At 45.8% G+C, this 25,382-nt stretch overlaps 1 protein-coding gene across 2 annotated transcripts in view; it reads left to right on the forward strand.

Annotated features, from left to right (window-relative positions):
• LOC119952087 (chromatin assembly factor 1 subunit A-like) overlaps window positions 1–9,703 on the forward strand; it is a 120,952-nt gene extending 111,249 nt beyond the window's left edge. For both annotated transcript variants that reach the window (XM_038775636.1, XM_038775635.1), the window contains exons 3-4: window positions 174–251; window positions 9,428–9,703. In XM_038775636.1, coding sequence (XP_038631564.1) covers window positions 174–251; window positions 9,428–9,601 — 252 coding nt within the window. In that variant the 3' untranslated portion in view covers window positions 9,602–9,703. The remainder of the gene's footprint in view (window positions 1–173; window positions 252–9,427) is intronic.
• Window positions 9,704–25,382: the final 15,679 nt, after the last annotated feature.

A 25,382-nucleotide genomic window follows, 5' to 3' on the forward strand; every position in this document is an offset into this window, starting at 1 on the left:
TTTGGTGAGTCAGATGTACAAATTTAAAAGCAAGTCAATCCCAACCCCACACACCCTTGTGTGGTTTACTGTGTACATTAAGGGTGGCAGCCAACCCATCTCCTGGGAGCAGACTGGCGAGTTAAATATTTTAATGAAGTGAGCAGCCTCTGATTAAACCTGTTTTTGTTTAGGTAACTTTGGTGGCCAGTTTCTGCTGGCTTCAGGAAACCTGTCAGCTGAAGAGAAGCAAGGAGAGCCTCAGGGCCATGGTAAGTGCCTTTGTGGGACAGCTTGTGGGCCGAGAGAATCAGACCTGCTTTCCCCTGCCCCCCTGAGCTTCCTATCATTACAGCCTATCTATACCCCGAACCAGAGGGTCATCATTCGGGTGCCTCCCCCCTCCCCGCCTGGGGTCATGGATTGTTTCATATGCACCCTACTCCGGAGTCCTCCCCACACAACTGGAAGGCAAGATTGTCAATTATCCAGTTGGGGAAGTTGTCAATTGCTCTACATTGTGCCATTAAAATTCCACGGTTAAAACTCCACAGCATGCAAGCAAAAAAAATATATCCAGGCTTTCTTGCTGAAACGCCACCTTACCCTGCCTACATAATGCATCCCATGTTATTATCCAGGCCAGTTAGTCTTCACAATGCTGCAACTGGGTCTATTACTTATGACAGACCTGGAAAGAGAACAGAGGGACAAGGTGGTGACAAGGGCACGTGGAAACAAATGAGTGGCAACTCAAATTAACACCACTTGTCAGGCACACTGTGTCAGGGTAAGCTCAGTGAGAAGAGAAAAGAATGCTAACATGCCAAACACCCGCCAATGTTTAACCCTTCTTCTGCCACCTATGACCAATCTTTCCAGGTGATAACACTTGACATTCTCTTCCCCTGTGTTCTGGAAAGAACAGGTCCCTCCTTCTCTGCCACAAAGACCTCTGGAGCACTGCATGATCATTTATGTCACTTTGTCAAACTTTTCCTCACCATTAACTTCACTTCACAGTGTCACCACTACAACCCCATTATCAACAGCCCCATGAATGCTAGTCCAATGTAATTGATTGTAGTTTAGTGTAGCCTCTTTGCTGATAGTTTAGAACTTACACAATATTGTGACCTATGTGTCAAATAATGTTTATCGTTACAGGTCAATAATTTAATTTGGTGGATGGCAGTACGGTGGCGCAGTGGTTAGCATGGCAGCCTCACGGCACTGAGGTCCCAGGTTCAATCCCTGCCCCAGGTCACTGTCCGTGTGGAGTTTGCACATTCTCCCCGTGTTTGCGTGGGTTTCACCCCCACAACCCATAGATGTGTAAATTAGGTGGATTAGCCAGAATTGGGTAGTCTAAATTTATTTATTTTTTTAATTTAATCTGGCATCAGCCTGACATGAGTACTAGGCATGTTAGATGAGTGTTGTATCAATTTCATTTTGCGAGGAGAGAACGAAGTATAACGGAACATAAAAATAGTTCAAGAGCAGGAATTTAGTGGATTTAACTTCAGTTTATAAAATGATGACAAGTATGAACTTGTCACATAAACACAAGCAGAAGCCCTAGACCTTTCTTATTTCACTAGTCAATCATGAAATCTTGCCTCACTGCGGGATAATATGGTTGACAACACAAGGGAAGGGATTAATACCAGAGAGGAGCACCCAGTATCATAATCTTATAGAGCTATTTAACATAGTTAATGGAATGGAAAAGGTATCTTGGCTTCCCCCAATTGCAAGCTATTTCACGTTGCCAGGTTGTGCAACATACAACAAGCTGAGATGATGTGAATGTATCCGTATTGCTCTGAGTCCCTGTCCGAATAAGGCGTCTGAACCTTTGCTTCAATAGTCCAACAGTGCGTTCTATGATGGGCCTGATAGCCAATGGCTGCTATTGTACCTGAGCTGTTGAGGTATGGTGGGATTACAACAGCATGCCATCAGCCAGGTGTGCACGAGTCAACTCTTATCCTCAAGGAGTCATCTCCAGATGTTGTTGAAAGGGAGAAGTGAAGGAGAATGAATGAGCGTTGAAGAATGAAGTCATCATGGCAACTGTTCTAATACTGATAGAAATTTGTATGATTCTTCTGCAGCGAATGCATATTAGTTTGATGTTAACAGAATGAAAACCTTTCCTCTCAGAGTAGCTACTAACTGACCTTTATGTCTCCATGAATGTAGTCTGTTCTGGTAGGAATATAAAGGAAGCCAGCAACTGCTACAAATCCTTGTTCTGAGTGTTCTCTTCAGGGGCAGGATGATATATTGATTGGCCCAGGCAAATAGGGCATTGGTGACTTTGAGCTAACTTCAGATTGCGAGCAGCCTGGAAGGAGCCCCCGGGGAAAAACAGGAAGGGCAGTGGATCTACAATGGTCAGAGAACGGGTTCTATTGTAAGAGGTTGCATAGGTCAATAGCAGCCTGTCTGATGAAGTACAGATTCCTGGTGTAGTGCTCTTGAGTCATATCAGGAATGTGACTCAACCATAGTGACTTGGCGAATAGACTTCCTCGCTAGGTGTCAGGCTCATCTGATGGTTAATATAGTGATGGGGTTCTATCTGCTGATTTTCATGCCTTCACAAGAGGCAGCCACCATCTGGCATGTATGTCATTCAGCTAAATTAAGTCAAGAGTTAAAATGACTGCCAATGTGATTGCAGTGAGATTGGGCTAGAAGTCAAATGGTTTGCATTTTATGTATTTCCCACTTCGCCTGCCCACCCATTTTCTAACAGGTTAAAATTGATCCTTTGCTCTGTTACTCTAAGAGAGTGAGAATAGGACCTCTTGGAGGTGATGTGATATACCTGAGGGCCATTGTAGACTCATTACAGTCAGTTCCCACACTGTCAACAAATGGTGCCAAACAATTAGTGTACATGATTATCACTGCTGTAACAGCACAAAAATCCCATTCATTCATTCCCATTTTTACTGTGCGCTGGTAAACATATTAACGTTCTTAATTTCCCAGAGTGTTAAATAAATAATTGTTATTTCATTTGCTAGTGAATAATTTACCTTGGACTCCCCATTCTACCCAACTCAAGATGCATCAGTAGAAATAGGGAACCAGAATGAAAGCACGTGGGACTAGGGACGAACCTGGGAAAACCCATAGGCAAGTCTGATGAATAAGTCATCAGGTTATCTATTATATATTGCTGGAGCCATTAGGAATTCAGATAATTAAGAACTGCCCCTTCTCCAGTTCTGAGTGTGATACCTAATCTCTAGGTGTGATTAGTTCTATCATTTGGCAATTTGGAAAATTACTCCCCTTTCTTGTGTTCAAAATGCTTTGCAAACCTAGATTGCTTGAGTACCACAAGCAAGAATAGAACCATAAAACTCCTACAGTGCAAAAGGAGGCCATTCGGCCTATCCAGTCTGCGCCTACTCTCTGAAAGAGCATCCAATCCAGGCCCACGCCCCCAATCTATCCGTGCAAGCCTGTAACCCCAGTTAACCGTGACATCGTCGGACACTAAGGGGCAATTTAATGTGGCCAGTCCACCTAACCTGCACATCTTTGGACTGCAGGAGGGAACCGGAGCACCTGGAGGAAACCCATGCAGACAAGGGAAGAACATGTAAACTCCACATATACAGTCATCCAAGGCTGGAATTGAACCCAAGTCCTTGGTGTTGTGAGGCAGCAGTGATAAATCTATGAGTCATACATACCAGGCAGAGTAATTAACCTGTCCCACAATACTGCCCCAATCTCTAGGCTTCCAGACCCCCCAATGCCACAATTTACCATTTAGGGGGTCCTCGGGCTCGTGTCGCGTCTTTTCGTCCGACGTCACTTCGTCCAACGACACTTCGTCCACGTCTTTTGGTCCAACGTCTTTTTGTCCGCCCGTCTTTTGGTCCAACGTCACTTCGTCCAATTATCCAATTACAAATTAACTCCGTATAAAACCATTTAATTGATAAAATGCAAGTACAATACAGCAAGTGAATTTAATTGCTAAAATTCAAGTAATTGATAAAATGCAAGTAAAATGCAAGTTGAAAAATGCAGTTAAAAAGTTAAAAAATCTAAAAATGCAGTTAAAAAATCTAAAAGTTTACTAATTACTTAAAATTCCCGAAATTACTTAAAATTGATGTAAATTGTAAATTCCCGAAATTCCCTAAAAGTTAGATTTCCAGAACTGTACCCGAGAGAGAATAATGGGGAGAGGACAAGATGATTTGATATTCTACAATTCCGACAGACAGGGAGTCTAATTGGATTTAGACAATGAGTGCAGTTCTGAAAGAAGCAGGTTTAAACTCGATTTTCGTCGCGTGATTAAAACCTCTGGTTGGCAGTGGGTTCTGACATTACAGGTCTGAAATGATCAAATATTCCATCAGATACAATGGCTCTCATCACGCTGGAGCATACATGGGTGAATATCCTGCAGCTTATTTTAATAATGTCTGGAGATCAAGCAGCACAAATGCAGAACTCAACCTCAAGAGGCAAAATAGGTGGAGAGGATCCTTGAGCAGTAACATTGAAAAACTAAATTAAACTATTTGTAATTGGATAATTGGACGAAGTGACGTTGGACCAAAAGACGGGCGGACAAAAAGACGTTGGACCAAAAGACGTGGACGAAGTGTCGTTGGACGAAATGACGTCGGACGAAAAGACATAGCACCCTCGGGCTGCCCGCACCCCATCTCATAAGGGCAGGGCACCCCCGGACCCAATCCCTGGCTCGGACAAGATGCCAGTTGGGCACCTTAGCACTGCCAGCCTGGCAGCGCCTGTGCCACATGGGTGCCCGGGTGGCACGTGGAAGGCACTGCTCGAGTGCCTGGGTGCCACTGCCAGGATACCATCCTGCCCAGATATCCAGGGGCCACTGATTGCCAGGAAGACCCCCCCAAAGTGCCAGTACGCATGGCCCACATTTGTGGAAACCAGTGCAAAACGGTGACCATTTAGCATCTCCGAGGCGAGGCTGTTAGATGCAAGGGCTGGGTTGTTCCACCGTAGACATATTCAAGTAAGACTGACTGCTCACTTGATCATGCAAATCTGGATTCCGCCCTCAATGAGCGGTATCGAGATCGTGATGTCTCGTGGGAGTCCACTCGTGAGATTTACTGGCCGAGTGGGATGTGACGAGGTCGATAGATCACGTCCGCAGTCCTAATTACAGACAAGCAGGTTTCATGCAGTTTTTGAAAAGTTCTCATAAATACATCTTTTACAACATTTACAATAATTTAGTACAAAATTAATTGTCGCTTTGGCAAATATGTGTTAATTTAGTGCAGATTTGCTCAGGGAAAATCATGTTTAACTAACTTGCTTGGGTTGTTGGATGAGGTAACAGAGAAAGTTGCTGAGGGCCATGTTGCTGATGTGGTGCACAGGGACATCCAAAAGACATTCGATACAGTGCCGCTCAACAGACTTGTGACAAAATATAGAGCTCATGGAATAAAATGGACAATAGCAAAGTGGATACCAAATTGGCTGAGTGACATAAAACAAAGAGGTGAACGGTTGTTTGTTTCGGTCTGGAGGAAGATTTATGATGGAATTCCCCAGGGATCGGTGTTAGGTCCGCTGCTCTTCCTCATAGATATTAATGATCTTGGCCTTGGGGTATAGGGCACAACTTCAAAATTTGTGAATAATATGAAATTTAGGATTATTGTAACCATGAGGAGGATATTGTAGAACTTCAAAAGGACATGGACAGGTGGTAGAATGGGTGGCCAAAAGGCTGACGAAATTGAATGCAGGGAAGGGTGAAGCAGTTCACTTCGGTAGAAAGATGTAGAGAGACAATATAAAACAAAGAGTACAATCCTAAAGGAGGTGCAGAAGCAAAGGCACCTAGGTGCATTAGTGCAGAAATCATTGAAGATGGTAGATTAGATTGAGAGAATGTTTAATAAAGAATATGGCATCCTGGTATTAATAGGGGCATAGAGTACAAAAGACCTGTAAAAAGTATTGATTCGGCCTCAATGGAACTATTGCATCCAGTTCTGGGCACCATACTTTAGGAAGGATGTGACAGCATCATAGAAATGAAATAAAAATGAAATGAAATGAAAATCGCTTATTGTCACAAGTAGGCTTCAAATGAAGTTACTGTCAAAAGCCCCTAGTCGCCACATTCCGGAGCCTGTTCGGGGAGGCTGTTACGGGAATCGAACCGTGCTGCTGGCCTGCTTGGTCTGCTTTCAAAGCCAGCGAATTAGCCCTGTGCTAAACAACCCCTGTTTGCAGATCAGATTTACAACAAAGATTCCAGGATCTCCGGGATGTGGGACAAAAATTGTTCCCACTAGGGGAAGGATTGGGAACAAGCAGGCATCAATTTAAGATAATTGACAAAAGAAGCAATGCCGAAATGAGGAAAAACGCTTTCAAGGAGTGAGTGGCTGGGATCTGGAATGCATCACTTGAGAGTGTGGAGGAGGCAGGATGACACAGCGAGTGGTTAGGGTCTGGAATGTACTGTCTGAGAGTGTGGTGGAGGCAGGGTCACACAGGGGGTGGTTAGGGTCTGGAATGTACTGTCTGAGAGTGTGGTGGAGGCAGGGTCACACAGCGAGTGGTTAGCATCTGGAATGCACAGACTGAGAGTGTGGTGGAGGCAGGGTCACACAGCGAGTGGTTAGCATTTGGAATGTACTGTCTGAGAGTGTGGTGGTGGCAGGGTCACACAGTGAGTGGTTAGGGTCTGGAATGTACCACCTGAGAGTGTGGTGGAGGCAGGGTCACACAGCGAGTGGTTAGCATTTGGAATGTACTGTCTGAGAGTGTGGTGGTGGCAGGGTCACACAGTGAGTGGTTAGGGTCTGGAATGTACTGTCTGAGAGTGTGGTGGAGGCAGGGTCACACAGCGAGTGGTTAGGGTCTGGAATGTACCACCTGAGAGTGTGGTGGAGGCAGGGTCAGACAGTGAGTGGTTAGGGTCTGGAATGTACTGTCTGAGAGTGTGGTGGAGGCAGGGTCACATTGTGAGTGGTTAGGATCTGGAATGTACTGTCTGAGAGTGTGGTGGAGGCAGGGTCACACAGCGAGTGGTTAGCATCTGGAATGTACTGTCTGAGAGTGTGGTGGAGGCAGGGTCACACAGCGAGTGGTTAGCATCTGGAATGCACAGACTGAGAGTGTGGTGGAGGCAGGGTCACACAGTGAGTGGTTAGCATCTGGAATGCACAGACTGAGAGTGTGGTGGAGGCAGGGTCATACAGTGAGTGGTTAGCATCTGGAATGTACTGTCTGAGAGTGTGGTGGAGGCAGGGTCATACAGTGAGTGGTTAGCATCTGGAATGCACAGACTGAGAGTGTGGTGGAGGCAGGGTCACACAGTGAGTGGTTAGCATCTGGAATGTACTGTCTGAGAGTGTGGTTAGTATCTGGAATGCACAGACTGAGAGTGTGGTGGAGGCAGGGTCAGACAGTGAGTGGTTAGCATCTGGAATGTACTACCTGAGAGTGTGGTTAGTATCTGGAATGCACAGACTGAGAGTGTGGTGGAGGCAGGGTGACACAGGGGGTGGTTAGGGTCTGGAATGTACTGTCTGAGAGTGTGGTGGAGGCAGGGTCACACAGTGAGTGGTTAGCATCTGGAATGTACTGTCTGAGAGTGTGGTGGAGGCAGGGTCACACAGTGAGTGGTTAGCATCTGGAATGTACTGTCTGAGAGTGTGGTTAGTATCTGGAATGCACAGACTGAGAGTGTGGAGGAGGCAGGGTCACACAGCGAGTGGTTAGTATCTGGAATGTACTGTCTGAGAGTGTGGTTAGTATCTGGAATGCACAGACTGAGAGTGTGGAGGAGGCAGGGTCACATTGTGAGTGGTTAGGATCTGGAATGTACTGTCGGATAGTGTGGTGGAGGCAGGGTCACACAGCGAGTGGCTGGGATCTGGAATGTACTGTCTGAGAGTGTGGTGGAGGCAGGGTCACACAGCGCGTGGTTAGGGTCTGGAATGTACTGTCTGAGAGTGTGGTGGAGGCAGGGTCAGACAGTGAGTGGTTAGGATCTGGAATGTACTGTCTGAGAGTGTGGTTAGTATCTGGAATGCACAGACTGAGAGTGTGGTGGAGGCAGGGTGACACAGGGGGTGGTTAGGGTCTGGAATGTACTGTCTGAGAGTGTGGTGGAGGCAGGGTCAGACAGTGAGTGGTTAGGGTCTGGAATGTACCACCTGAGAGTGTGGTGGAGGCAGGGTCACACAGCGAGTGGTTAGGATCTGGAATGTACTGTCTGAGAGTGTGGTGGTGCCAGGGTGACACAGGGGGTGGTTAGGATCTGGAATACACTGTCTGAGAGTGTGGTGGAGGCAGGGTCACACAGCGAGTGGTTAGTATCTGGAATGCACAGACTGAGAGTGTGGTGGAGGCAGGGTCAGACAGCGAGTGGTTAGTATCTGGAATGCACAGACTGAGAGTGTGGTGGAGGCAGGGTCAGACAGTGAGTGGTTAGGATCTGGAATGTACTGTCTGAGAGTGTGGTGGAGGCAGGGTCACATTGTGAGTGGTTAGGATCTGGAATGTACTGTCTGAGAGTGTGGTGGAGGCGGGGTCACACAGCGAGTGGCTGGGATCTGGAATGTACTGTCTGAGAGTGTGGTGGAGGCAGGGTCAGACAGTGAGTGGTTAGCATCTGGAATGTACTACCTGAGAGTGTGGTGGTGGCAGGGTCACACAACGAGTGGTTAGGGTCTGGAATGCACTTCCTGAAAATGTGATGGAAGCAGGGTCACTTTAAGCTTTCAGCCAGGAATTAGATCACTATCTGAAAATAAATAATGTGCAAAGCTATGGGGACAAGACAGGAGAGTGGCTCGAGATGAATTACACCTTCAGTGGGCCAGTACAGAGATGGTCCAAATGGTCTCCTTCCAGCTGTTAGCATTTTCTCATTCCATGAATGTCAGTGCCAATGTAACTGGTTCAGAATAAACATTTGGTTCAAGGCATTAAAGAGCAAGTCCACAATTAACCATCGAGTAACTCGCCTCTTTGCCAACATTGATCATTTATTCAAAAGCTTAATGAGCTGCTCCACGTTTATTTGTTTTCTGAATCAGAGACTGGTACACCTGGCGGTCTGCCACAATACCACTTTGACCTGCAAATCTTTTGGGAAGCCATCACCTTCAGGAAATGTACCACAATTAGTGGCTGTAGTCAGCAGCAAAGTATTGGAATTTACTTCACTGCAGTGTTAGCTCTTATTTGTTAGCACTATTTAAAACTTGCTTTGATGAATGTATCACCACCTTTCTTGTCTCATCTTGGCCGTTTCCTGTGCTGTACATTATTAATTTATTACCATTATCTTGACACACATTTGAAACCTATTTTTGGTTCCGAATAAATTAATAATTCATTCTTATCTCCCATTATTCTTTCCATGTTGTTTTGTGTTGTTTAGCGAGAACAATCAGTGCTGCTACAGAGGAAAGAGAGGAAAAGAAAGAACGAGAGAGATAAAAAGAAACAAGGAAACGAAAAAGTTAAAAAGGCAAGAAGGAGAAAAAGAAACACCTCCATTCCTGAAAATGTTGCTGAAAAAGACAATATTATTGACCAGTCAGCTGAACAGTGAACAATATATGGATTTTCTACTCACCCACCCACCAGCACTGCCCCCTTAAAGCACCAAATCCAATCCATGATGTGCCCAATCCACATTCATTCCTATAAATAAATGAGCCATCACACTTTTCTCTTTGAATTAATTATGTAGAATTACAATAAACAAAGCAGTGTGTGCGTGTGTGTGTCTGCAGACATTGTTCCTCCACATGAGTCTCCTCCCATCCCATCTACATCCAACCACTTGGTATAATGGGCTCGGGTTTTTTTGGTGTGCGCTCGTTTTTCGGATGCAAATAGGTCCCTCAGCATCCAATTTGGCAGCTGGTGAACAGCATCCTCTTCCTGCGCTGAAGTTCCCTGCAGCCCAACATGCGTATTTTCACTTGGTGCACAGCCATCTCAACAATCCTGAATGTAATTTGCTGCAAGTACTACATCAGAACACTGTACACCGGTGTGTCCACCGTCACACCAGTATTACACATACACTCGGAGGCAAAATTAGAGTATTGGCAAAGATCAAGCGTGGAATCCAACGTGAGATCAGGTGTACGGCCTGTTCTTGACAGCTTGGATCTAGTATGTCTTTTTCGTGGAGAACGTGAATTGGATTCGATCTGAACTTGACTTGGTTTTTGGAGCAAGCTAGGAGAAGGATTAAGGGCTTGCCCTATCCTATGTTATTCTCTAAATCTGAATAACGATTGTAGACTTCCAGTTAACACAAATACTTTATTCAATGGGTTCGTTCTGTTTCCAGAGCTTAACTAGATATAATACAGTCACGAGGTATGACCAGTGAAGCTAAGGTAAGCTGCCTATGCTGAGCTGTCTCTGTCTGCTGCTGCTCACTAGCCCTGTGCTTCTGAAAGAGGCGGATCCTCCCTTGGGCTGGACCCTTTATACCCGTCTCTGATGCTGCCCTCTAGTGATGCTGTGGCTATTACATCTGTTTGTAGTCCCTGTATGTGTATGTGCAGATGTATGTAGAGATGTACAGATCACTACTCCCCCCCCCCCCCCCCCTTTTCCTGTGTTTGTGGTATTGATTCTGTATGTCATCGTTCGTGAAAGCTGTTTTGCTTGTTTGTTCTGGAGCAGATGTGAATTTGTGAGATTCTTTATCATGCCATGGCATGTTTGTAGTCTTGTCTTTGTTTTGCAGTGTGCTGTGGCATTGTCCTTCACGTGCAGAGTTGTACCATGTTGTACAGGTCGTTGTTTCATTGTTGTTGTTTCTGTCTTTGTTGTTTTCGTTGTCGTTCTTGTTGTTTTCGTCATTTCTGTCTTGGTTGTTTTCATTGGCGTTCCTGTTGTTGTCGTTCTTGTTGTTCTTTTTATCACGCTTGTTGATTCTGTTTTCGTTGTTTTTGTTTTTATTCTTGTTCTTTTTCTTGTCATGCTTGCTGTTTCTAGGATGCTTCTTGTTGCTTTTGTCATTCTTGTTGCGCTGCATGTTGTTTTTGTTGTTGCTGTTGTTCTTGTTTCTGCTGTGCTTCTTGTGGTTTTTGTTGTTCTTGCTGCGCTCAATGAGTGTGCCATGTGGATCATTTGAGTCATTGTCACAGTTATTGGTGTCAGTGTCCTTTGTGGTATCTGCTACATTGAGCGTATCTTCTAGAGAATTGTGAGAATGATCTGATGTTGCATTGATGTTGGTGACATCAGTCATTTGTGGTGGATTCGATTCCTCTTCTTTGCTTACTTGGGACTCCTCTTCTAGAGTCATTTATGGTTCACTTGAATCCTCATTGATTTCTTGGTGCTCCTCTTCTGGAGTCATTTCAGGTTCATTTGAATCATCTCTGATCTCTTTGTGCTCCTTTTCTGGAGTCAAAATCTTCACGATTTCATTTTGTTTTTGGGTCGTAGTGCTCCTTTTCTGGAGTCAAAATCTTCAAGATTTCTATTGACGTGGTCTCTCTGGACTCTTGGTGCTCCTCTTCTGGAGTCAAAATCTTCAGGATTTCTATTGACATGGGCTCTCTGGACTCTTGGTGCTCCTGTTCTGGAGTCAAAATCTTCAAGATTTCAATTGACATGGTCTCTCTGGACTCATGGGTGGCTGTCCTCTGATTATTGAGTGCTTCTGTGCAGATGAGCTGAGATATGTCAGTCTCACTGTGATCCTGCACATCCTGTATGGGAATTGTGATTTCTTCATCACTTGTCTCACATACAGTGGGTAGACATTCAGTGTCTTCTTCTGGTGGCTCAAATAAGCTTTGATAGATCTTCATGGTCTTGTACATGCATGGCTTTCACTATGGAGTATTTGCTTGCTTCCATTTTTGAGTCTGTCACCAAGCTGTCTGTGTAGGCTTGCTTCACTCTCTTTGTGGAGGCTTGCATTGCTCTCTTTGTGGAGCCCTTCATCGCTCTCTCTGTGGAATCCTTCATCGCTCTCTCTGTGGAGTTTGTCATCGCTCTCTCTGTGGAGTCTGTCATTGCTCTCTCTGTGGAGTCTGTCATCGCTCTCTCTGTGGAATCTGTCATCGCTCTCTTTGTGGAGTCGTGCAGTGTTCTCGCTGTAGAGTCAATCTGTGCTCTCTCAACGGAGTCATTCTGTGCTCTGTATGGTGTCGTCTTCGTCTTGGGTATTACTGTCATCCAATGCACCAACGATCTGCCATGGCACCATGGTATTGGATTCATCTAACATGAGAAGAGTCGTTTTGAGCTTTTCAACTGTGTTGCTGTCGCTGTGATCAGGATCTCCTAATAACTAAGCCATGTCTGAGCAGTATTGTGTGTATTGTTCATTGGACAAATCATCGCTTTTTGTTTCGCAGTTGTGATCGTTCTCTTCATGTTCAATGAACAAATCATCTTCTTGTGTGGAGGCTGGGACCCTCCATGGTGCGTGGACCACTCTCTGTTTCTTGGCGTCAGGCCGCAGCATAATCCTGCACACAAGAGTCGGGATGTCATCTATGCTGGGCTGAAGATTTCCCCATTCCGAAGAACTCATCGTTGGGGTCTTCACGGTACAACACCTCTAGTTGCGGTTCGGATTTGGCCCGAGGGTAGCCATCTTCCAAGATTAAATCTTCGTCTGAATCATAGTCTACAAGGACCATATCATCTTCCAGGACGGTGCTAACTGCTTGTTCCAGGGTGTTGTGAAAGTTATTTTCAACTGCTGGTGTAAGTTCGGGCATTGTTCTGTCTTTTGAGGCAAGAAAATTGGGTTTTGCAGCTTTAAATTTCTTTTTGTTCATTTTCGTGCATTTCCCTTTTAAGTGGGCGTGGTCCTGGTCCTCTGACGTCATGACACTCGTGACATCATGCGTAGGACTCGATTGCCCATGCGCACACCGAGTTTCCTGTACTGTGCCTTCTTTTCGCAACTGAGCATATGCAGTTCCTTTCCCAAGATGGCTGCCGCTCAGAACCTCCATCTTTCTCCGACTCAACCCTGCCTCCGCTTCGTGGTGAGTGTTCACGCCATTTTTACCGATTTTGTTTTCTAAATGATGATTCTGTGTTTGTAGAGACTCAAAGTACTGATTTTGTTTTTGTTCATAAGCAAGGTATTTTTGTATAGCGATTTCTAGAGTTAGATACTTATTTTGTAAAAGTCCTTCCCTCAAATTTTTATCAGATAGTCCAGAAATTAATTGATGCATTATCACAGTGTCTCTGAAAACAGCATAATTACAGCCTTGTGGTATTAACTTGAGATTTGTAATAAAATCAGAGATGGGCCCTCCGTTTCTCTGACAAGAGTTAAATCTTTTGAGCATCTCACCGGATTTTTTAACACCTTAACATTTGTGTCGTGGGGTGGGGGCATCAAAGAGGATCTCCAGGAGCTGGTTTCCACTGACTCCCCACTGGGCCTACAGTTTGATTTTTAAAATATATTTAGAGTACCCAATTATTTTTTTTTCCAATTAAGGGGCACTTTAGTGTGTTCAATGCACCTAATCTGCACATCTTTGGGATGTGGAGGTGAGTCACACGCAGACACGGGGAGAATGCGGGTCCACAGTTAGTAGAGGGTCTGGTTTAGCTCACTGAGCTAAATCGCTGGCTTTTAAAGCAGACCAAGCAGGCCAGCAGCACGGTTCGATTCCCGTACCAGCCTCCCCGGACAGTTGCCGGAATGTGGCGACTAGGGGCTTTTCACAGTAACTTCATTGAAGCCTACTCGTGACAATAAACGATTTTCATTTTTCATATTGAATGTCAAGGGACAATTGGAGTTGGTGGTTTCCTGGCACTTCTGTGGTCTGAATGCTGCTCGCCACTTGTCTGCGTGTATAAAGCACAGATCTTCCTGCATTTGGACATGGACTGCTTCAATGTCTGAGGAGTCGTGAATGGTGCAGTCATCAATGAACATCCTCACTTCAACCTTATTGGAAGGAAGGTCATTGATGAACAGGCTGAAGATAGAACTGAGATGATTGATCTACAGCAATCTGCTTTTGTGTGAGGCATGAATTCAACCAACAAAGAATTTTCCTCTGATTCCCAATGACTTCAGTTTTCCTCAGGTTCCTTGATACCACACTCGAGAAAGTGGTGCCTTGATGTCAAAGGCAGTTGTTATATTACTTGCTGTAATATATGTTACTCATTTGTTTTTTACCAAGATGCTCTTAAACCCAATGTTAACTAACACTTGTAGTCTTCCAATGAAAGCAAATAATTTATTGAGGAACTTAAACAAATAAACCGTGAGTTTGTTTTCTCCAATACTTTTACTAGGTATTAAATAAACAAGATTGAATAGGCATAATTTGTGGGCGGCACGGTAACGTAGTGGTTAGCACAAATGCTTCACAGCTCCAGGGTCCCAAGTTCAATTCCCGGCTTGGATCACTGTCTGTGCGGAGTCTGCATGTTCTCCCCGTGTCTGCGTGGGTTTCCTCCGGGTGCTCCAGTTTCCTCCCACAGTCCAAAGATGTGCAGGTTAGGTGGATTGGCCATGCTAAATTGCCCTTAGTGTCCAAAATTGCCCTTAGTGTTGAGTGGGATTACTGGATTATGGGGATAGGGTGGAGGGGTGGGCTTGGGTAGGGTGCTCTTTCCAAGAGCTGGTGCAGACTCGATGGGCTGAATGGCCTCCTCCTGCACTGTAAATTCTATGAATAACTATGATTAACTACATTTGCACTCTGAACTCCCTCTGGTCACTAGTCACAGTACACACAAAGAGGCGGGAACACGGATTGAGTCTGTCCTATATAGCCCTTGTTAGTGCTGCCACCTAGTGATTACTTAGCTGTAATGACTATACTTTAACCCGTTGTGTATATACAGATATGCAGATCACTACAGCAGTCGCTGTGACTTCACTCTAGTGAGTCCTTCAGAGCTGCCCAGTGGAAACATTAGAATCCAATACCTATTGAATAGTTACAACACAGAAGAAAGTCATTTAGCTTGTGAGCCCATGCCAGCTCTCAACAAGAGCAAAATAACTAGTCCCACTCCCCTGTCCATATCCCATAGACCAGGCAACATTTTTCCTTCCATGTGCTTATTGGATTCCCTTTTGAAAGTCTCAATTGATTCTGCTTCCACTATCTTTTTAGGCAACGCAGTCCAAATGATAACCGCTTACTGTGTAAAAAAGGGTTTCTGTCATGTTCCCTTTGATTATTTTGCAAAATGTTTGACTTTGTACTCCTTTGAGTTAAGTTTCATCGGCCATGTGTCGTTAAGCACATCAATGATCCCCTGATGACATTTTGTGTGTTGGCATCGCTTTATTATTTGCATACTAGCCACATGCGTGCAGTTTGAGTGTTAGAATCATGAGTTAAGTGGCCAGTGATAGCCCTTGGAGCTTTAAAGTTGAAAATGACCCTTCTGGCATCAAACGAGCGTCACAGGCTGGCTGCCGTCAAAATCTGCTTACTTGGCACACTGCTAATGCCCTTACCAAAATGGCACCACTCCCAGCCAGCACCGGAAATGTGCACAAGCATGGCCTCCATTTTGGACTTAAATGGAACCCATAGTGCCAGAAGTATGGGCAACACACAACCAAATTCTGCACCCCCTAATTCTGTAATGCAACCCAAAAGCACTTCAATATTGTAAAGTGCACCATGAGCACACAAAGAAGACTGTAATCCAGGCATATCATGAACAAATAACTGTACTAGATTACAAAATTAGAATATACACACTGGTATCTATAATATTACTGGATACAATATTTACCAAGGACTGCAATACTGTATTTCAAATATATATTATATATATAGGCTATGGATTTGCACTGGATTTTGCAGTCAGCAAAAATGTGACAGCACTCACCATTGACCTTGAAAGGAGCTGCCCACAAAGATCTCTGGTAATTCCTGTCATTTCTACTTTTCGTATGTCAGTTTGAAACTGGCAGCAACTCAAGGTGTAGGTGGCCGGGCTGTGGGAATCTTTTTACACTCCTCCTGATTTAAAGGGCTGCACTCCTGAGCAAGTTTTACACCTGCTTGGATCAACCCTAAATAAATCATCACAAATGTTGAAGTAGGTATTGACCAACCAACCCAGGGTTACAAGCTGACAGGTCCCAGCAGGACCATCAATGTGGAGCCTTTTAGGCAACCTGCAACTTTTGGATTGGAGCATAAATAGCTGCCCCGAAGTTACGGTTCCATTCTGGCTCTCAAAAGCAGTGAATCTCTCAGAATTCACCACTATGGGGGCCATTTCTGGACCAATAATGTTGCACTGAATAGGAATGCATGTAACAAGACTATAAAGTACAAAAAAACAGTACAGCACAGGAACAGGCCCTTGCCAACCATGATTCCTGTCTAAACTAAAACCTTCTGCACTTCCAGTGTCCGTACCCCTCTATTCCCATCCTATTCCTGTATTCGTCAAGATGTCTTTTAAACGCCACAATCGTATCTGCGTCCACCACCTCCCCCAGTAGCGTGTTTCAGGCACTCACCACCCTCTGTGTAAAAACAATTGCCTTGCGCATCCCCTCTAAACTTTTCGCCTTGCACCTTCAACCTATGTCCCTTAGTAATTGACATTTCCACCCTGGAAAAAGCATCTGACTATCCACTCTATCCATTCCACTCATAATTTTGTAAACCTCTATCAGGTCGTCCCTCAACTTGTGTTCCAGTGAAAGCAGTTATTAATACTAAACAAAGTATGAACATACACACGCATGACATGTTTAGACCATGGGTACATGCACCACAAGTGTAATCCTCCCCATATTAGTTGTATATACTTTAAGTATATACAGCAGGACTGAAATACTATGGTATTTTAGTATGAAAATGTAGATCAGGGCTTCCATACTGTAATACACACATTTGTGAACTTCCTCCCTCCATAAACCTAAACTCACACAATATTCCCTTGGCCATATCCTAACTTGCACCAAGTCCTGTACACCCATCAATCCATGCTCACTGATCTATATTGGCTCTCTTTGAACAAGTAAGGTATTGATTTTAACATTTCCATCTGTGTTTAAATCTCTCCATGGCTGTGCTGCTCATCATCTCTGTAGCCTGCTCCAGGACTGCAACCCTCCCAGTACCTTTGCTTCTCCGACTCTAACCTCATGAACATCCAGTTTTAATTGGTGGTCATGCTTCTGCCATGGAGTCCCCAGGCTCTGGAATTCTCTCCCTAAACCTTTCTCTCTATTTCTCTGTTCCCCTTTTCACAAACTTCTTTGAGCGAGCTTTTGGCCACCAGTCTTAATATCTACTTAGATGGCTCAGTGACAAGTTCTGTTTGATAACACAAGTGTGAAGCACCTTGGGATGTTAAGATAGAGAAATACAGCACAGAACAGGCCCTTCGGCCCACGATGTTGTGCCAAACTTTTGTCCTAGGTTAATCATAGATCATAGAATTTTGGACACTAAGGGCAATTTATCATGGCCAATCCACCCAACCTGCACATCTTTGGACTGTGGGAGGAAACCAGAGCACCCGGAGGAAACCCACGCACACATGGGGAGGATGTGCAGACTCCACACAGACAGTGACCCAAGCCGAAATCGAACCTGGGACCCTGGAGCTGTGAAGCAATTGTGCTATCCACAATGCTACCATGCTGCCCTTAAGAACAAATGAATCTACACTCCATTATTCTACCCTAATCCATGTACCTATCCAATATCCGCTTGAGGGTCCCTAACGTTTCCGATTCAACTACTTCCACAGGCAGTGCATTCCATGCCCCCACTACTCTCTGGGTAAAGAACCTACCTCTGACATCACCCCTATATCTTCCACCATTTACTTTAAATTTATGCCCCCTTGTAATGATTTGTTCCACCCGGGGAAAAAGTCTCTGACTGTCTACTCTATCTATTCCCCTGATCATCTTATAAACCTCTATCAAGTTGCCCCTCATCCTTCTCCGTTCCAATGAGAAAAGGCCTAGCACCCTCAACCTTTCCTCGTAAGACCTACTCTCCATTCCAGGCAACATCCTGGTAAATCTCCTTTGCACCTTTTCCAAAGCTTCCACATCCTTCCTAAAATGAGGTGACCAGAACTGCACACAGTACTCCAAATGTGGCCTGACCAAGGTTTTGTACAGCTGCATCATCACCTCACAGCTCTTAAATTCAATCCCTCTGCTAATGAACGCTAGCACACCATAGGCCTTCTTCACAGCTCTATCCACTTGAGTGGCAACTTTCAAAGATCTATGAACATAGACCCCAAGATTTCTCTGCTCCTCTACATTGCCAAGAACCCTACCGTTAACCCTGTATTCCGCATTCATATTTGTCCTTCCAAAATGGACAACCTCACACTTGTCAGGGTTAAACTCCATCTGCCACTTCTCAGCCCAGCTCTGCATCCTATCTATGTCTCTTTGCAGCCGACAACAGCCCTCCTCACTATCCACAACTCCACCAATCTTCGTATCATCTGCAAATTTACTGACCCACCCTTCAACTCCCTCATCCAAATCGTTAATGAAAATCACAAACAGCAGAGGACCCAAAACTGATCCCCGCGGTACGCCACTGGTAACTGGGTTCCGGGCTGAATATTTGCCATCCACCATCACTCTCTGACTTCTATCGGTTAGCCAGTTCATTAACCAACTGGCCAAATTTCCCACTATCCCATGCCTCCTTACTTTCTGCATAAGCCTACCATGGGGAACTTTATCAAATGCCTTACTAAAATCCATGTACACTACATCCACTGCTTTACCTTCATCCACATGCTTGGTCACCTCCTCAAAGAAGTCAATAAGACTTGTAAGGCAAGACCTACCCCTCACAAATCCGTGCTGACTATCCCTAATCAAGCAGTGTCTTTCCATAAGCTCAGAAATCCTATCCCTCAGTACCCTTTCCATTACTTTGCCTACCACCGAAGTAAGACTAACTGGCCTGTAATTCCCAGGGTTATCCCTATTCCCTTTTTTGAACAGGGGCACGACATTCGCCACTCTCCAATCCCCTGGTACCACCCCTGTTGACAGCGAGGACGAAAAGATCATTGCCAACGGCTCTGAAATTTCATTTCTTGCTTCCCATAGAATCCTTGGATATATCCCGTCAGGCCCGGGGGACTTGTCTATCCTCAAGTTTTTCAAAACGCCCAACACATCTTCCTTCCTAACAAGTATCTCCTCGAGCTTACCAGTCTGTTTCACACTGTCCTCTCCAACAATATGGCCCCTCTTGTTTGTAAATACTGAAGAAAAGTACTTGTTCAAGACCTCTCCTATCTCTTCAGACTCAATACACAATCTCCCACTACTGTCCTTGATCAGACCTACCCTCGCTCTAGTCATTCGCATATTTCTCACATATGTGTAAAAGGCCTTGGGGTTTTCCTTTATCCTACCTGCCAAAGATTTTTCACGCCCTCTCTTAGCTCTCCTAATCCCTTTCTTCAGTTCCCTCCTGGCTATCTTGTATCCCTCCAGCGCCGTCTGAACCTTGTTTCCTCAGCCTTACATAAGTCTCCTTCTTCCTCTTAACAAGACATTCAACCTCTCTTGTCAACCATGGTTCCCTCACTCGACCATCTCTTCCCTGCCTGACAGGGACATACATATCAAAGACACGCAGAACCTGTTCCTTGAACAAGTTCCACATTTCACTTGTGTCCTCCCCTGACAGCCTATGTTCCCAACTTATGCTCTTCAATTCTTGTCTGACAGCATTGTATTTACCCTTCCCCCAATTGTAAACCTTGCCCTGTTGCACGCATCTATCCCTCTCCATTACTAAAGTGAAAGTCACAGTATTGTGGCCACTACATCCAAAATGCTCCCCCACTAACAAATCTATCACCTGCCCTGGTTCATTACCAAGTACCAAATCCAATATGGCCTCTCCTCTGGTCGGACAATCTACATACTGTGTTAGAAAAGCTTCCTGGACACACTGCACAAACACCACCCCATCCAAACTATTTGATCTAAAGAGTTTCCACTCAATGTTTGGGAAGTTGAAGTCACCCATGACTACTACCCTGTGACTTCTGCACCTTTCCAAAATCTGTTTCCCAATCTGTTCCTCCACCTCTCTGCTGCTATTGGGGGGCCTATAGAAACTCCCAACAAGGTGACTGCTCCTTTCCTATTTCTGACTTCAACCCATACTACCTCAGTGGGCAGATCCTCCTCAAACTGCCTTTCTGCAGCTGTTATACTATCTCTAATTAATAATGCAACCCCCCCAACTCTTTTACCACCCTTCCTAATCTTATTGAAACATCTATAACCAGGGACCTCCAACAAACATTTCTGCCCCTCTTCTATCCAAGTTTCTGTGATGGCCACCACATCGTAATCCCAAGTACCAATCCATGCCTTAAGTTCACCCCCACTTAGTCCTGATGCTTCTTGCGTTGAAGTATACACACTTCAACCCATCTCCTTGCCTGAAAGGTGCTATAGAAATGCAAGTTATTGAATACGTACCAGGACTCTAGAAGTGACATAGGACAGAATTTAATGAGGCTTACTGGAGAATTAGACAATATGAGTGGTGATGGGGGCGGTGGTGGGGGGGGGGGGGGGGGGGGGGGGGAGAGAGAGAGAGAGAGAGAGATTTAATTAGACAGGAACAGAAATCTTGATTTCCCAGTGTGATAAATTGTCAGTGACTGAGCGGGCATCACGCTATCTGGTGGCAGGAACCTGTTTACTATGGACTGCATACCGTGACTCAGCAGCAAAGTGGGGGGCAGGAAGAGCTGGACAATCTAGTAGCCGCAAAGACAGGGCTGGGACAAAGTACAGTGGTTGGGTCCTCAAATGGTGCAGTGGTTTGGCTGGCAAGAGGGTAGTGATGGTCAGGGCCTAAAATAGAGCAGCACAGCAAGGAACTTGCATGTGTGGAGGTGGTGGTGGGGCAAGGGGAGGGGGACACAGGCACTGTTAGGGGTGTTGTGGTACAAGGGAACCAAGCTCTGGTCCATAGGGCTTGGCCTATTGTTGCAGTGGTCAAGTCCTGTGTGTCCAAGGGAGGCAGCTGTACCACACATAGCAAGTGGGGAAGGAAGATCAAGCTTGATAGAGGAATATAAGGAAATAGTCCCTGAGGGAGGATGGAGGGGTACCAATGGCTTATGAAGAATAATGGAGGAAGACTCGAGGATGATAATAGGAAGTTCAGGATAGTGGGGTAGGGAATGCAAGGGTGAGAGATGGAAGTTCGAGGGTCACTCGTGGCCCAGAATAAGGGTGATTGTGGACTCCAATGGTCAAGAAACACCCAAAGGATAAAAAGAAAGAGATTTATTAAGATACACTACTGAACACCCATGCCCTGAAGGGTCACCCTCCATGACCTGCACCCAGGCCAGGGTTTTTATACTGTGGAGCCTTCCCTGTTAAGGTGGTTGCTCTGCCCTCAATTACCAGGGAGCTTATACTCATTTTGAGTTAATGGGAATCAGATGGTGCACACTCCCTTACTTCCCGGGGGGCCATAATAGTGATGATTGAAGTTTCCAGGATATTTGGGGGAAGGAGCAGCGTGAGGTGAGGAGGGTCAAGGAATATGTGAGGAAGCTTGAGTGTGACAGAGGGAGGGCAGAGGTGGGTGACCTACAATTGATGGGTCATAGTGTGCACGTTCATTGACATGGCAGCTAAGAAAGTTTGAGCTGGCAGGAGGTCAGGTTGTTCTGGGGGGGGTGCCATTGTGAGATGGGAAGAGTTCCCGTTCCATCGGAGGATAGTGCATTCCTATTGGTCAAGACCTCTTGTATTGAAGGCCATGTGACAGAGGTGTTGGTATCTTGCCTGTCTTCTTAACTTAGTTCCCTTCACATTACGTCTCATACACCCAATATCCTTGTGCAGTGAAGGAGAGGATTCACTGGAGGACGGCTGTAGTTTCAGAACAACATAGACCAAAGGGCCATCAGCTGGGTCCAGCTGAGGGGAAGAGAGGTCAGAAAGAACCCAGCCAGGGCCGTCTTCATCACTGAATATCAGTGGAACATCAACGTCTGTTCAAAATGTTCACCAATAACTTCCAGTTGTCTGAGAGGCAATGCCAGAGATGGCTAAAACTTTCTCAGGTTGTCGTAACTGACCCTTGAGCACTTCTACAAGTTATGCAGCCTCATGGCTTTGGAACGAACCCCATGCCAGTCACCCTTAAGGAAACTGCAGCCCTCAATTTCCAAGCCAGCATCTCATTTCAGAACTCCATGGAAGCCAGGTGTGGCATTTCCCAGAAATGCAGTAGGTGACAAATGCCCTGTTCAGAACGGCCAAGAAATTCATCAGATTCTCAATAGATGCTGATAGAACAACAAAGAAAATTACAGCACAGGAACAGGCCCTTCGGCCCTCCCAGCCTGCGCCGATCCAGATCCTTTATCTAAACCCGTTGCCTATTTTCCAAGGTCTATTTCTCTCTGTTCCCCACCCGTTCATATATCTGCCCAGATGCATCTTAAATGATGCTATCATGCCCGCCTCTACCACCTCCGCTGGCAAAGCATTCCAGGCACCCACCACCCTCTGCGTAAAAAACTTTCCACGTACATCTCCCTTAAACTTTTCCCCTCTCACCTTGAAATCGTGACCCCTTGTAATTGACACCCCCACTCTTGGAAAAAGCTTGTTGCTGTCCACCCTGTCCATACCTCTCATCATTTTGTAGACCTCAATCAGGTCTCCCCATAACCTCCGTCTTTCCAATGAAAACAATCCTAATCTACTCAACCTTTCTTCATAGCTAGCACGCTCCATACCAGGCAACATCCTGGTGAACCTCCTCTGCACCCTCTCTAAAGCATCCACATCCTTCTGGTAATGTGGCGACCAGGACTGCAAGCAGTACTCCAAATGTGGCCTAATAAAAGTCCTATACAACTGTAACATGACCTGCCGACTCTTGTACTCAATACCCCGTCCGATGAAGGCAAGCATGCTGTATGCCTTCTTGACCACTCTATCAACCTGCGTTGCCACCTTCAGGGTACAATGGACCTGAACTCCCAGATCTCTCTGCATCAATTTTCCCCAGGACTCTTCCATTGACCATATAGTCTGCTCTTGAGTTTGATCTTCCAAAATGCATCACCTCGCATTTGCCTGGATTGAACTCCATCTGCCATTTCTCTGCCCAACTCTCCAATCTATCTATATTTTGCTGTATTCTCTGACAGTCCGCCTCGCTATCTACAACTCCACCAATCTTAGTATCATCTGCAAACTTGCTCATCAAACCACTTATACCTTCGTCCAGATCATTTATGTATATCACAAACAACAGTGGTCCGAGCACGGATCCCCATTTTGAGACACTCCCTTCCACCACTACTCTCTGTCTCCTGTTGCCCAGCCAGTTCTTTATCCATCTAGCTCAGGGGTGGGCAAACTTTTCTGTGCAAGGGCCACATTCAGAAATTCACAATTTTAAAGGGCCGCATAGTATATTAAGTAAAATAATTACTTCACCCGGTTATGATTCTGGGCGCCTCATATAGGACATAGAACAGTACAGCACAGAACAGGCCCTTCGGCCCTCGATGTTGTGCCGAGCAATGATCACCCTACTCAAGTCAACGTATCCACCCCATACCAGTAAGTAACCCAACAGTGCCCCCCATTAACCTTAAAAAAAAATTTTTTTTTTTTTTTTAATGACTTGGTGGGCCGCATAAAGACCTTTGGCGGGCCACATGCGGCCCTCGTGCCGTAGTTTGCCCACCCCTGATCTAGCTAGTACACCCTGAACCCCATACGACTTCACTTTTTCCATCAACCTGCCATGGGAAACTTTATCAAATGATCTCCAGTCCATGAGAGCAGTTGGCTTTGGAGCCATCACAGTATTCCCAGAGATACGGGGTGCAATTCACTGAAAACACAGGGCAATTAGAGCTCCCTGGGAAGTAAACTGCATCTATAAATCGGGGGGGGGGGATTTCACTCCCTCAAGGTCAAGTTGTCTCCGACCACAGGAAAATAATTATTCAGTTGTGTGCTTGTTTCCCAGGGAGCTTTCAGACCACAAACAATCTTAAGGAACTCCCAGATGCTACCCAAGTTCAAGGTTGAATCCGTTCAGAATGTGGCTCATGACACCAGTGCATCATCCCCACAGATCGAGGGAGGAGTGTCACAATGCAGCACACAGATCGAGCAGAGCAATCATAGAGCTGAAACGGGTTCCTGAAAATGTGGTTCTGTTGCATTGACCAGTCTGGCGGAGTACTGCAATGCACACCAAAGAGGGTGACCAGGGCGTTTGCAGTCTGCTGTGCATTGCACAACTTTGCAATGAGAATTTCCATGCAATGACCTGCTCACCTCCTCAGATGATGCTAATGGAGAGGAATGAGGAGGGCATCAGAGATATCACGATACTTCTCCAAAATGCTAGGACCTTGGAGAGACATGCTGGAGCTTCCAGAGACAGCCTCACCTTCAATTGCTTTACCTAGGAATGGTTGTTTCCAGCTGCCATGGAGTTCCAACATGGCGTTACTGAATGCAGACCCTCTCTCATATGGATGCACAATGTCGGCAGGATGAGTGGAGGTGTCCAAGGCGTGGCTCAGTCAGTGAGCGCATCAGATATGGAGGTCCTGGGTGTCTGCTACTCCCCCTTTCTCCCCCAGCACCCTCCCCATTCTCCATTGCTCCCCCTAGCCCTGATTCCCCCTTGCTCCCCATCCCCCCATTATCCCCCCCCCCAGACATCCCCTGCCATCTGACACGCCCTGCACACATGCCCCCAGTCGCAACTAGGGCCCCTGCATACCAGACCCTACACCCTGCACCCTGACACCTGCATATAACATTACCTGGTCGGATGCTGGTTTCCTCCCCAGTGCATACGCCCACCCTCTGGTTATTGAAATGTCCCCAGTGCTGGGGCCAAGCCCCTGAGTGCTCGGATATTGGCTGCTACATCCGTGATGTTGCCTCCCGCAGTCTTCAGGCACACTGTCCAGGCATCATGGTCTGATCGAGATGCTGGGCAATAGCTCCCACATGCACATCTACCCAAAGGGATCCACTTGGGAGGTATGAAGTGCTCACTTAGCTACGATTGCTAATTCCCAAATAGCAATAGCCTTCAGCTGTGTGGCCAGAGACCTCCGCGGTCAGTGGGAGTTATGGGTGGTCAGTGGGGCAGGCGGGCTGGCGTTGTCCCAGGAATGGGAACACATGATCCAGGGGGTGGCATGGCGGAGCGTGGATGCTGAGACACCCATCTCTGAGACCCCCCATTAATGAGGATCATTATTTCATGGTGACTAAAATGAGTTGCATTTTATTTTTATACATACAATCCTACCATTTGGAATAGATATCTGTCTATTTTCGTAAGATAGTA

This window comes from Scyliorhinus canicula, chromosome 17 (genome assembly GCF_902713615.1).
Source record: "Scyliorhinus canicula chromosome 17, sScyCan1.1, whole genome shotgun sequence".
NCBI lineage: Eukaryota > Metazoa > Chordata > Chondrichthyes > Carcharhiniformes > Scyliorhinidae > Scyliorhinus > Scyliorhinus canicula.